The 13,753-nt window shown below is 47.7% G+C and overlaps 1 protein-coding gene across 2 annotated transcripts; it reads left to right on the forward strand.

Annotated features, from left to right (window-relative positions):
- Positions 1 to 1,788: 1,788 nt before the first annotated feature.
- On the forward strand, positions 1,789 to 10,728 carry LOC128334504 (borealin-2-like). 2 transcript variants are annotated; one of them, XM_053271387.1, is made up of 9 exons: positions 1,789 to 1,984; positions 2,130 to 2,258; positions 3,383 to 3,429; positions 4,534 to 4,594; positions 5,933 to 6,009; positions 6,424 to 6,494; positions 8,138 to 8,267; positions 9,249 to 9,335; positions 10,548 to 10,728. In XM_053271387.1, the coding sequence occupies exons 1-9, from the start codon at positions 1,840 to 1,842 to the stop codon at positions 10,593 to 10,595; spliced, it is 795 nt and encodes a 264-aa protein (XP_053127362.1). In that variant the 5' UTR covers positions 1,789 to 1,839; the 3' UTR covers positions 10,596 to 10,728. The 2 variants fall into 2 exon arrangements, with proteins under 2 accessions (XP_053127362.1, XP_053127363.1); XM_053271388.1 differs by having other exon boundaries at positions 4,537 to 4,594.
- Positions 10,729 to 13,753: the final 3,025 nt, after the last annotated feature.

Here is a 13,753-nt window from a genome sequence, read left to right on the forward strand (position 1 = left end):
CCCCACACCCCACAAAGCCTCTTCACTGCATTTTCACCCCAGAGAGAGCTGCATCTGATGTGTTTCCATCTGTTAAAGACACAGACCTGCCAGTCAAAGTAGAAACATCTGGAAGGAAGCTACTCCATAGGGAACCAACCGCTGTTCCCCACAGAAACACCCTTGTTAGTCAATAGCTATTCCCTGTGGAGATTCCTTTCTTCTAGTAACGTGAGAGCAGAGACAGCCAAAACGGGCTGAACATAAGAAGATTCCTTCTGGATCAAACCAAGGTTCCATCCAGTCTCACAGCTGATGGGGACCCCCGTGAATTTGTCTAATCTTCTTTGAAAACCATTTAAGACAATGGGCCAGCGCATAGTGGTTAGAGTGGTGGACTAGAACCGGGAAGACCTGAGTTCAAATCCTCATTCAGCCATGAAGCTCATTTGGTGACTCTGGGCCAGCCACTTCTCTCTCAGCCTAACCTACCTCACAGGATTGTTGTAAGGATAAACATAACCATGTACACTGCTCTGGGCTCCTTGGAGGAAGAGCGGAATATAAATGTGAGTTAAATAAACAAACAAACAAATTAAATAAATAAAGCTGCCTTATACTGAGTCAGACCCTTGGTATTCAGACTGACAGCAGCTCTCCTGGGTTTCAGGCAGATATTTCCCCACTCTGCCTGGGGATGCTGCCAGGGATTACGCCTGGAACCATCTGCATGTAAAGAAGGTTTGCATGCAGAGCTGGTCTGGTGGTAGCAAGCATGACTTGTCGCCTTATCTAAGCAGGGTCCACCCTGGTTGCATATGAATGGGAGACTAGAAGTGTGAACACTGTAAGATATTTCCTTGGGAAATGGAGCCTCTCTGGGAAGAGCAGAAGGTTCCAAGTTCCCTCCCTGGAAGCATCTCCAATTTAGGGCTGAGAGAGACTCCTGCCTGCAACCTTGGAGAAGCCGCTGCCAGTCTGTGAAGACAATACTGAGCTAGATGGGCCAAGGGTCTGACTCGGTAGGAGGCAGCTTCCTATGTTCCTTCTGCACCAATAGCTGATTCTAGCACCTGTCCAAGGACCTCACTTCCTTCCATTAACAGGCGTGGCTGCTAAACCCACAGTTCACGTTTTCCATGTAGGGACAAGGCAGTGGAGTGGATTCAGGAATATGAATAGTTTTTAATTTTTAAACACACACACACACACACACACACACACACACACACAAACCCCTTCCAGAGTGTTTAAATTGTTGTAAATGGTTTTAATTATGCAACCTTTTGTTCCCCCAGGGTTTTTAAACTGTTCTGACTGCTTAATTGTTGTTATATGGTGTTTTATCATCTCTGTTTTAACTGTTATTTGAGTTTAATTGTTTTGTTTAAATTGTAAACCGCCCTGAGCCATTTTGGAAGGGCGGTATAGAAACTGAATGAATGAATGAATGAATAAACAAACTAGATCTTATGCAAGGACTACAGCAGAGAAGCAAGTGCAGACAGCTTTTCCGGGCTCTTGCTGCTGGCTGTTATTTAGCCTCGCCTCTAGTTCTCCAGGACTGCAATTGATTGGTTGGTTGGTTGATTTGATTGATTGATTAAGCGCCATCAAGTCGGTGACGACTCTTAGCGACCACATAGACAGATTCTCTCCAGGATGATCTGTCTTCAGTACTGCAATACAAGCGCCTAAAGCCCCATTCAAAAGCTGGCCTGGATCGAGGAATGGGTTAACCCAAGACACCACAGGTGTGTGTGTCACAGCTGGGGTGGGGCTCTGTATAAATCCCACCCACCCCAAGTCCCTGTTTTTTTCTTTGCTTTTTGTTCTTTCCTGGCAGTGGTTGTAGGCTGGATGCGAGCGATGGTGCTCAAGAGGGGTTTGGAAGGGGATAGGAACCGCAGTGGCGACTCCGGAGTGGAACCGGATCGCTGCCTCATGAGCAAAGAGCAGCTGGACCAGCGGATTAGCCTGTTTCTGCGAGGTTTCGACCACCAGGGTGAGGGTGTTGTGGCTGTGATCTGTCCTCGAAAACGGGAGAGGGAGAGTGGTGATTGAAGGAGGCTGCCTGCTCGAGTCTGGTGTGCCACTTATTTCAAAGTGGTCTCTCTCTCTCTCTCTTGCTTTGCTTTGCTTCCTCCCAGCTAAGGAGAGCTTGCAAGAAATGAAGAAAGAACTCACCTCGCTCTTGCAGACAGCCGAGAAAGCCTTCCGAGTGGAGCTGCTGATGCTGCCTGTGCAAATGAGGAAAATGAAGAGGAAAGACCTTCTCCGTAAGTGTGCCTCGTGCCTGGATCCTACCCAGGTTTCCTTGGGAGTAAGTCCCAGGGGCTTTAGTAGGACTTGCTCCTAGGTATGCACGCACAGGAGTGTAGTCTGAGTTCACCTTTTTTTGTTTGGATGGTGAGCTTGGAGATGTTAACACTTTTGGAAGGTGGTTCTGTGGATGGGCTGTTGGCCATAATGGCTAAGTAGAACTGCCAAGTTCCATAGCAGTATACCTTAGAATGCAGGTGCTGAGGATCAAGAAATGGCCGGGGGCTCTTTGTCTTTTATATTTGTATCCCACTTTTCTTCTGAGGAGCCCAGAGATAAAGTAGGCTGAGAGAAGCAGCTGACCCAAGCTCACCCAGAGTTTCATGCTTGACTGAGGATTTGAACTCGGGTCTCCCCGGTCCTAGTCCAACACTCTAGTCACTACACCACGTTGGGTCTCTGATTTACTGGCTCTCTGACTATGATTTGCATGCTCTGCTTCATAGAGGCACCCCTGCTAACTGGGCAAAGAGGCGCCTTTGAAAGTGGTGATTCTCTCATATTAACGGTGGGAGAGCGATGGTCTCAGCTCAGCTTGGCATAGTATCCCTCCTAGTAGCTGTTACTGGAGGAGAGCTGGTCTGGTGGTCGCAAGCATGACTTGTCCCCTTTGCTAAGCAGGGTCTACCCTGGTTTGCATTGGAATGGGAGACTACACATGTGAGCACTGTACTATATTCCCCTTAGGGGATGGGGCCACTCTGGGAAGAGCATCGGCATGCACGCATGCAGAAGGGTCCAAGTTCCTTCCCTGGCATCTCCAAGACAGGGCTGAGGGAGACCCCTGCCTGCAATCTTGGAGAAGCCGCTGCCAGTTGGGTAGACAATGCTGAGCTAGGTGGACCAAGGGTCTGACTCAGTATATGGCAGCTTCCTATGTTCTTCCTAATGTGTCTTCTCTGTGTTTGCAGCACTTCAAAAAGAACCCTTTTGGAAGGGAGAGAGGGAAACACTTTCTCATTCCTCCGAAAAAGCATGCTATGCTTTTCTGCCTTGCTTTTCCCGAAGGACGTGTGACATACAGAACCGAGTCCCTTTGCAACCAGCTGCTTTGATCTCACTGTCTGTTTCTGCATTGCAGATCTGAAAGAAGAAGAGGCAGCTGCTGTCTTAGCAAGTTCTGAGGCCGTAAGTGTCTTCTGCAAAAACATGTCAAGGCCATGGGTGTGTTCTGAAAAGAATTGATGCTGTTTCTGGAGCTTTTGTGTGCCTGTAGAGCAGGGAGACCTTCAACTGATGCAATGCCCCCCCCAATTACACTTTTCCATGTCTGCAACTATTAAGTTGCCATGTTCTCATGTAAAGTCCAACATTAAAACTTTTCCAGTCTGTACCCAGATTCTCTTCTAAAATAAATGGGTGTATCCACACGAACATATGCATGTGTTCAGACACCTGTTTGCACATGCAGCGTCATGTCTGAACAAGGGGTGTGTGTGTGTGCTGAATCCTGATGTTTTGATTGACTCTTTATATGGTCTTGCCTTTGACTCTTATTATGTCTAGTTTCCCACAGTGCTGTGAATACAGCATGGTCTTCTAGAGAAAATTAAAATGCAGCAAAGCAATTCCCTAGACCAGGAGTGGGCGAACTTGGGAACATAGGAAGCTGCCATATACTGAGTCAGACCCTTGGTCCATCTAGCTCAGTATTGTCTACACAGACTGGCAGCGGCTTCTCCAAGGCTGCAGGCAGGAATCTCTCTCAGCCCAATCTTGGAGATGCTGCCAGGGAGAGAATATGAAACCTTCTGTGTGCAGGTGCTTTCCCCATCTGCTTTAAGAGGAATATCTGACAGTGCTCACATGTATTCTTCTTATTAATTACACTTATAAACTGCCCCATCCAGAGGCTCTGGGCAGTGTACAATAACTTTTTAAAAAGATATGAAACCCACAATTCAAACACAATGCTAAAAGCAATATAAAAACAATTCAAAAATGATTAAAACTACTAAATTAAAATTCTTTTAAAAACAATGCTACTGTAGTTTCCCATTCCAATGCAAACCTGGGTAGACACTGCTTAGCAAAGAGGACAATTCATGCTCACTACCACAAGACCAACTCGCCTTCCATAAATTGTAGCTGGGGATGATGGGAGTTGTAGTCCACCAAGAGCTGGAGGGCCATCTGCCCACCCCTGGACTAGTCAGTGACTTGTCACAAAACAGCCATGTGATGCTAATGTCAACCTTCTCCTTTCTCCCAAACACCCCAACATGTCTACAGAAGGACTGTCCTGTGGAAGACCTACCAACCCCCAAGTTGGTGAGGAGCAATAGCAAGCGAGGTGAGCTGGTCTTTAAATTTATACGCAGATCTCTGCTGCTGCGCTGGCGGCTCTTCTTTCGACTTGAGACCGCTCTTGATGGAGATGCGTCCTCTTGCCCACCGAAGGAAACCTGAAACTTCCAGACAACTTCTGCTCTTCTGCCTTGCCTGTCTGTGCATCGAGGTCTCATTACATGGCTGTGTCTTGTGATGCATCTTTCAGTGCAACCTTGGAAGAAGGCCATTGTTCATCTTAATTGATGATAAAGTCCCTCAATCATCTGGAGCGGCTTGGGAGAGTGAGATACTATGGAGTGTGAGAGGTTAGCTGGGCTTGTAGTAAAGTTTCCTTTGCTAAGCAGGGTCCATCCTAGTCTGCATGGTGTAGTCTGTAGTTTGGAGGGTGCAGTTTTAGTCGAGGACCCAGCACGGGGACACCTTGCTAAGCAGGGTCCACCTTGGTTTGCATTTGAATGGGAGACTACATGTGTGGTGATTTGCATGCAGAGCTGGTCTTGTGGTAGCAAGCATGACTTGTCCCCTTAGCCTGGCAGGGTCCACCCTGGTGGCATCTGAATGGGAGACTTGCTGTGTGAGCACTGGAAGATATTCCCCTCAGGGGATGGAGCCGCTCTAGGAAGAGCACCTGATTTTCATGCCATGCTTCATAGAGGCACCCCTGCTAACTGGGCAAAGAGGCCCCTTTGGAAGTGGTGATTCTCTCATATTAATGGTGGGAGAGCGATGGTTTCAGCTCAGCTTGGCATAGTACCCCTCCCAGTGGCTGGCTGGCTGGACCAAGGATCTGACTCTGTATATGGCTTCCTAGGTTCTGTGTTCCACTACCTGTGTGAGAGACAAGGTAACATATTATTGGGTTTCTTGAATCCAGGTCACATAGGAAACTGCCATATACTGAGTCAGGCCATTGGTCAAAATGTCCAAATGGGACTTTGGAAAGTGCATGTTCAGTAGTATGGTTCTGCTCTGTTCCAACGATCACAGTGGATATTTATATACTGCTTTTCAACAGAAGGTCCCAAAGTGGTTTGCATAGATATAAATAAATAAAATGGCTCCCTGTCCCCCAAAGGGCTTACGATCTAAAAAAGAAACGCAAGATGGATATCGGCAGCAGCCACTGGAGGGATTCTGTGCTGGGGATGGATAGGGCCAGTTGCTCTCCCCCTGCTCAATAAAGAGAATCGCCACTTCTAAAAGGCGCCTCTTTGCCCAGGTAGCAGGGTTCTCCTTGGCCACTTATCTGTGCCTAGCTGATGTGAGGGGTCCCATTTACCTTGGGCTTAAAGACTCTTTGGGTATCTGCTTGTAACACTTCATTAAACGCCCTCCCTAGTTAAAGTCACAACAATTGTGGAATACAAAGAGGACGGGTTGCCGAACAGGACGCCAGCAAAGAAGACTTCTCGAAAGGTAAGTGTGGGGGAGATCAAAGGAGTGGGCCGATGTCCAGTTGGCCTTCTAGAAATCCATCTTGGGTGGAAACCTCTTGGCTGGTGGGAAGATCCTATGTGCCTGGATAAAGGCTTCATTGATATAACCCTATAAGTCACGTTTGCACAACATTAGCATTCCTGCAGCTATTGGACTGCAGCTCCCACCATCCCGGTCTGCTGGCCGCTGTGGCTGGGGATGATGGGAGTTGTAGTCCAACAACAGCTGGAAGGCCAAAGTTGTGCAGCCCTGCTAGAAATTGACCAGAGGCGTCAATTATGGCTGAGGATGCTGGGAGTTGTAGTTCAGCATCATCTCCGGGAACCCCTGGCCTATGGAGTCACGTCTCCAACATGCATAATACCACATTTGTGGCTTGTGTTTCCCCTACAGGTGTTTAAAACCCATTCACTGGTTTCGTTGCCATCTGCCGTGAAGGGCAAAGAAGGCTACCCTCGGCCCAGGTGAGAGCACCGTCTCTTCTGGCTTTCATTCTCCAGCACCTTGAAAAGCGTTTGCAGCTGCACTGAGATGTCACGCTGCACAAGTTTTAAAAGTTCTCACTCTTTCCGGCCTGCACGACATAAGGCCCGGGGGCCAGTTCTGGTCCGCGGGGACTTTTTTGGGCTGGCCCCCAGGTAAGAATAACCTGCAGCAACAGCACCCCCAGAAAGGCAGAAGGCCACACCCCTTCTCCCAGGGGTCCAACCTCTGTAACTGCCTTATGACACTATCCTATGCATGTTTACTCGGAAATATTCCCACAGTGTTCCCAGTGAGGCTTACTCCCAAGTAAGCATGCTTAGGATTGCCGCCTGAAAGCAACAGTGATTCAGGGAGAGGAGAGGGCTTGGCATTTGTTTACATCTGGGGTGCACTCCGAGGGCCCCACTGACGAATAGGGACAGGGCCCATATTCTGGCCACTAGCCTTAGTTTAAAATTATTGTGATTCCCTTGAGAGGAAAAGTTCCGCAAGCGACACTACGTGATTGGTTCTGGCCCACTGGGGCCATTTGAGTCGTGCACCCCTGGCCAAGATGCTACAAAAGGTTTTTCTTAAAATAAAAGTGGGGGCCCCGGTCCAGCCAAGGTTAGGCACTTTATTTTAAAAAGACCCATTTAGGGAACTTTATATGTATTACTTTAGACCTCCTCTGTAATACTCAAGTTTTCTTCTACTCTGTGTGGTGGTGCAATTTTTGATGCCGGTCTTGAACTGAGACTATATATAGAGCCTGCCTCTTCTGCTGACTTTGATCAGGAGGTCCTGCTTAATGTCTCTTCTCCTCCCCATTGGCCATTGTGGGTGGGGATGATGGGAGTTGTAGTTCAACAGCTGGAGACCCATGTTTAAGAACCCCTGCCTGAAGAGAGCTGGTCTTGTGGCAGTAAGCATGAATTACCCCCTTGCTAAGCAGGGTCTGCCCTGGTTTGCATTTGGATGGGAAACTACCTTCCTCTTTTAATGGAGGTTACATACACACACACACACACACACCCTTCTAAATTTTCAGTATATCACAACATGGCTGGCAGGTACTGGAGACAAGATCCTCAGTGATGCTGCCACAACTATGATGTAAGATCAGACGGGCTGCTTCCCTTTCCTGCTCTTGGGCGGTTCAGACACTGATTTATTTAACTTTATTATGGTGTGTGGACCCTGTTCTCTTGGGCCTACTCCTCTTGCTGCTTTCTAAAGTTTGGTTTGCACTGGGGCGGTTGAGCTGAAGTTTCCCAGCTGTTGGACTACAACTCCCATCGTCCCCAGTTGTTGTAGATATGGGAACTGTAGTCCAACAGGCTGGAAAACCTCAGCCAGCCATTCCTGGTACAGTGTATTTGTCTTACGGGGGTGTCTGTGGAATGATTTTCTTAAGTGCTCTTGAATCGTGTTCACATCATAGTACTTTTAGCAAATGTTTATGGGAAAAAGAACTTTTAACTTGCAAAATATAGGAGGTGAGATCTGTTAATACCTGGCATTCATTCAGTGGCTGGGAAGGCTAAGATATGAGTCGGTGTACACAAGGCAAGATATTTTATTCATTCATTCATTTTATATACCGCCCTTCCAAAAACACTCTCTGGTTCCTGTTCCCTAGAGATCCGCAGAGGGCGATCGCCAAGAGCACATCCTCCGCCGAGAAAATCCGCGGCCTGGCGCTCCGGAGTGCTTCGATGCCTTGTGAGAAGGGAGTCCCCTTTGTCAACATACCTCTGGCTGATGGGCAGGTACGGCACGGAGGAGGTGGGTGATCTGTGTACATGTGAGGTCCAATAGCTGGATTGCGGTGAGGATGAAGAACGAAGGGAGCTTGCCTGGGAATGGCATGATTCTGCTAGCCGGGAGATGCAGGGGGAACAGGAGGACCGCCATGTTGGATGAGACTCAAGGCCTCTCTGGTGCAGCATCCTGTCTCTCACAGTGGCCCACTGGATGGACCTTCTGTAGGCAAGCAGATGCTTTATCGCAGACCTTTGGCCTCGTCTCCTTAGGGCAGGGTGGGCCACCTGGTCCCTCCAGCTGTCAAACTACAATTCCCTTCATCCCCAGCGATAATCAGTTGTGGCTGGGGATGATGGGAGTTGTAGTTCAACAGCCTGGAGAGCCAAGGTTGCCTCCCCTGCCGGAAGGGCAATTGCTTAGGGTACTCGCATGTAGTCACCCATCCAAAGGCAACTAAGGCAGACCCTGCTTAGCAAAGGGGACCATTCATGCTGGCGACCACAGGCAGTAACTGCCTAATGTCGCAGTGGGGAAGCAACCTGCCTAGAGAGCAGGAGGCTGTTGGTTTGAATCCCCGCTGGTGTGTTTCCTAAAATGTGGGAAACACCTATATCGGGCAGCAGCGATACAGGAAGATGCTGAAAGGCATCATCTCATACTGCACGGGAGGAGGCAATGGCAAACCCCTCCTGTATTCTACCAAAGACACGGTGGTCGCCAGGAGTCGACACCGACTCGACGGCACAACCTTTACCTCTACCACAGGCAGTGCACCATCCCAGCTGGCGGTGTGCCCCTGAATGCCCCCTGCGCTTTTCTGCATCTGAGATCAGATCTGCACAGACTCTAGGTTGCTCTTTCCTCTCCTGCTGCTTCCCAGCCTGGCACCAGTCTTGATATGTGTCGTCCACCCTCCAGGGTGAGGGGATGATGCATTGCACACACTTCACCTGGCTTCCCAACAGCAACTTTCTACTCCTTTTCAGACCCTCTGCTCAGCGGGCAACGACCTCCAGAAGATCAACGTAGAGTTACTGAATGACGACACTGTCCAGCACATCCATACTCTAGTGGTGAGTGTGCAGCTTAAATGCAATTTCCTAGCTTGCTTAAGTGCACTTTGAATGACTCGGACCCCACCTTTCAGCCAATGGCTTCCAAAGCTGCTGTCATGTTGAACAATGAGAATAAAATATAAAACAGAAGGTGGTGGGGAGAAGGAGACTTAAACCAAGAGGCGACAAACCGTAGTCCCATAAATGCATCCTGCCAAAACCTTGGGAGGAAAAAAGCTTTCCCTTGGTCCCTAAAAGGGTATACAGTGCATGAATGTTTGGGGAGGGCATTCTATATCCTCCACTCCCCGTTAGAATATTTGTGTTGTGTTTTAATCTGTGTCTTATTGTAAACCACCCAGAGATGAGAGTTTTGGCCAGTATACAGATATGCAAAATAAATAAATATCAGGGCTGCACAATTTTGGCTCTCCAGCTGTTCTTGGACTACAGCTCCCATAATCCCCAGTGCCCCATTGTTGGATCATGGGAGTTGTGGTCCAGGAGTTTTCAGACTTGGGTCCCCAGATGATGTTGGACTACAACTCCAGCAACAACGACAGGACGACATTCCGGCCAGGAATGATGGGAGTTGTATCTGGACAGTATCTGGGGACCCAAGTTTGGAAACCTCTGCTGTAGTCCGGAATGCACAAGAGGATCAAATTTGTGCAGCCCTGATTCAGGTGCTGCCAATTATTAGCTCTCAAGGCAGTTTCCAAAGAGATAAACAACTAATTAAGAACATAACAGCTCTGCTGGATCAGGTCCATCTAGTCCAGCATCCTGTGGCCCACCAGATGCCTCCAGGAAGCTCACAGGCAAGAGATGAAGGCAAGCCCTCCCTCCTGCTGTTGCTCCCTTGCAACTAGTATTGAGGCATCCTGTCTCTGTAGGTGGCCCACAGCCACCAGACCAGTAGCCATTGATAGACCTGCCCTCCATGACTTTGTCTAAGCCCCTTTTTAAAGCTGTCCAAGCTGGTGGCCATCACTCACAACCCATGGCAAAGAATTCCATTGGTTAATTAATTGACACAGTCCTAACTAGGGATGTGCAGAACAGTTTGTGGTCCGAACATTCCAGCTGCAAACATTCCAGAATGCATTACAGCAATCGAGCAAAGCCCACTGTAACTTGATTTTTAGACCCACTCTTGCTATGGAAGAGACAAAATCAGGATTCCAGGGATGCTTAGATGCTGATTGCCTTGTAATCTTTCCCCCTTAGAGCCAACTGACAGTCCTCTGTGGGAAAGCAACTGTTAAGTCGAGCTAATGGAATCCGTTGGCGACGTTTTGTCTTGTATGTAAATAACTTAGATAATCTGCTCATGATGCTGTCTGTGTTGAATGTGACGGGCAGTCTTTTTAATAGTTCATATACTAAAAATTAAACTTTAGTCTCTCAAGGCATGTTTCACTGACTTGTTTCTGTATGGGTTACCTTTGTACTACAAGCCACAAAGTTGTACTTGATTGGCTGAACTGTGGTTCGTGATCCACTATTTTAAATGTAATTGACTGGATTCAGTTAGGATCTGATTGAAGCCCCTTGATTCTAAGTATGGAGGCACTCTACTGGTCCTATGTTTAAAGTGCATGAATTGTGCCCAACCTGGAAATCAATTCTGCTTGACATTGCAGCATCAGATAATCTGGCACAGTTGCTGGGAAGAAAGTTCTAAATTAACAATTCCAAGTGTTACATGTATCCAAACATGTCTATATGAAAGTAAGATGTTAATCATTGTACCACTGAGGCCATCCCTTAGGCAATTGTAAAAAAAGAAACTGGGGGCAAATTTCAGAACCTTGTCAAGTACATAGGAATCTGCCTAATTCTGAGTCAAATGCTGGGCTTGTTTAACGACACCAAAGCTGAACAACTTTGGCCCTTCTGCAGATGTTGAACCACAGTTCCCACAATGCCTGGCTACTGGGGCTGATGGGAGCTGTAGTCCAACAGCTGGTCAACACTGGCTGGCAGAGGCTCTCCAAGGTTTCGGGCAGGAATCTCTCCCAGCCCTACGTTGGAGATGCTGCCCAGGACTGAACCTAGGACCATCTGCATGCAAAGCAGACGATCTACCCCTGAGTGATGGCCCCTTCTTCTTCTGCATGGAATATCTAACAGCAGACAGTGCACACATGTCATTCATCCAAGTGCAATCCAAGGTGAACTTGGCTTAGCAAAGGGAACTCCTCATGCTTCGTATCAGACCAGCTTTTCACATGGTGTGGAGTAAGGCATCTTAGGACTGTGACATACTTCCCTCCCCAAACTTCTGCTCCTAGTCAGCGGTCTCCTGCAAATAGCACTACAAGCTTGAAGTCAACTGTATTGCACTGGAACCAGTTTTATCTTGCATTGGCATATAAAAGTAAGACTGGAAGATGGCACAGACACAAGGTGATGGTGAACTTCCAATTTCAACATGAAGATAGGACAGTGGTGGTTGCATGTGACTTGCATGGGGGTGGGTTTTATCTTGGATTCAGCTTCCTCTTCTGGGTAAATACAGGTATATAACCTGCATTTAGCCTCTATTTTTAAAGGCATCTTCTTATTATTACTCATGTATGTCTGAGGCACATTTTTTAAAAATTTGGTGTCTGCACACCTTGACAAACTGTTCTGCAAGGTTTAGTACCTAACCTTTAAAAAAACAACCAAAAAACCACACACACACAACCCTAGGCCAGAGATCTGACAAAGCAAATTCCTAGCAGTAAAGCATGGCCTGCATTCACTACTGATGTCCCCAGATGACCCTGCCCAGTCTGTTGCTAACGGAAGAAAGAGTGGCAGGAGGGAGATGTTGAGTTCACTTAATGATGGCTGCTTGCCATGAATATAACAGGAGCTCTGCAGTAGAGAAGCTTCCATTGTACTTGTCATTGCCCAAGGCTGTGTGGCCGTGCTTGGAACTAAAGGGGCTAATTTTGGCTTCGGTTTCACTCCTCCTGAACCAGAACATGCTCTTGCCCTAAACAAAAAAGGGTTGGTTTGTGAGACACCACTCCCTGTGATTTTGGATCTAATACAGGGCTACACATTTAGAACGACTTTATCTGAATCCAGGACGAAGTTTCCTCCAAGTTCTTTGATTATAGAAAGGCAGCGGGGGAGTCTTAAATTGAGCTTTTAGGTAAATATAGACATAGCCTGTACATTTTAAAGAGGGGGTTCACCTTAAATTGATAATCCTTTGTGTGCAAATATAGTATCACCCAAGCCAGAGTGGTCAATACTCCAGGAAGAGAGCTGTAGTGGCCAATCTGCAGAGAGCTAAAGTTGTACAGGCCTGTTCAAATACATTACACACACCTCACTATTTGCTTTTCACTTCCACCTGCACGTGGAGTAATAAGAGCTAGCAGACAAGGTTGTCTCCTGCAACGGACCTCTGGTGCAGTTATAGCCAGAAAGCCAGCATGGGGACACTTTGCTAAGCAGGCTCCACTTGGGGTTACATTTGGATGGGAGATGACACATAAGTGCTGTAAGAGATTCCTCTTAGGGGATGGGGCCACAGCTCAATGGAAGAGCATTTGCAGGCTTGCATGCCGAAGGTTCCAAGTTCCCTCCCTGGCGGCATCTTCAAGACAGGGCTGGGAGAGACTCCTGCCTGCAGCCTTGGAGAAGCTGCTGCCAGTCTGTGTAGACCAGGGATTCTCAACGTTGGGTCCCCAGATGTTATTGGACTTCAACTCCCATAAGCCCTAACCAAAGGCCACTAGGGCTCGGAATTATGGGAGTTGAAGTCCAGTAACATCTGGGGACCCAACGTTGAGAATCCCTGGTAGACAATACTGAGCTAGATGGACCAATGATCTGACTTGGTAGAAGGTAGGTGCTTATGCTCTTAGCACCAGTTAATATTTCAGGCCTACATCTGCATTTAACATACACAATTCCACAACAGTGTTAACCTAAATGTTTGGTTTTTGGAAGAAGATTCCCTTAGTTCTCTTCCATTCTAAAAACAAACAAACCTACACAATTTCTATCCAGCTTTGAGCTGTGTCCAGCATCTTGTGTGCTGACAACCAAACAGAAGTCACAGGAACAAAGAAAGCGGCCTTATCCTGAGTCAGACCCTTGGTCCATCTAGCTCAGTATTGTCTACACAGACTGGCAGCAGCTTCTCCAAGGCTATAGGCAGGAATCTCTTCAAGCCTTTTCTGGAGATGCCAGGGAGGGAACTTGGAACCTTCTGCATACAAGTGCTCTTCCCAGAGCGGCCCCATCCCCTAAGGGGAATATCTTTTAGAGTAATGCAAACCAGGGTGGTACCTACTTAGCAAAAGGGGACAATTCACGATCGCTGCCACAAGACCAACTCTCCTTCCTGTCTCCAACACTAAGCCGATAAAATTTTGCAGTTAATATACACATGGACTGTATGAACAGAGGTTCTCTAGCTAATGTGC

Source organism: Hemicordylus capensis, chromosome 9 (genome assembly GCF_027244095.1).
Source record: "Hemicordylus capensis ecotype Gifberg chromosome 9, rHemCap1.1.pri, whole genome shotgun sequence".
NCBI classification, from domain to species: Eukaryota; Metazoa; Chordata; class Lepidosauria; order Squamata; family Cordylidae; genus Hemicordylus; species Hemicordylus capensis.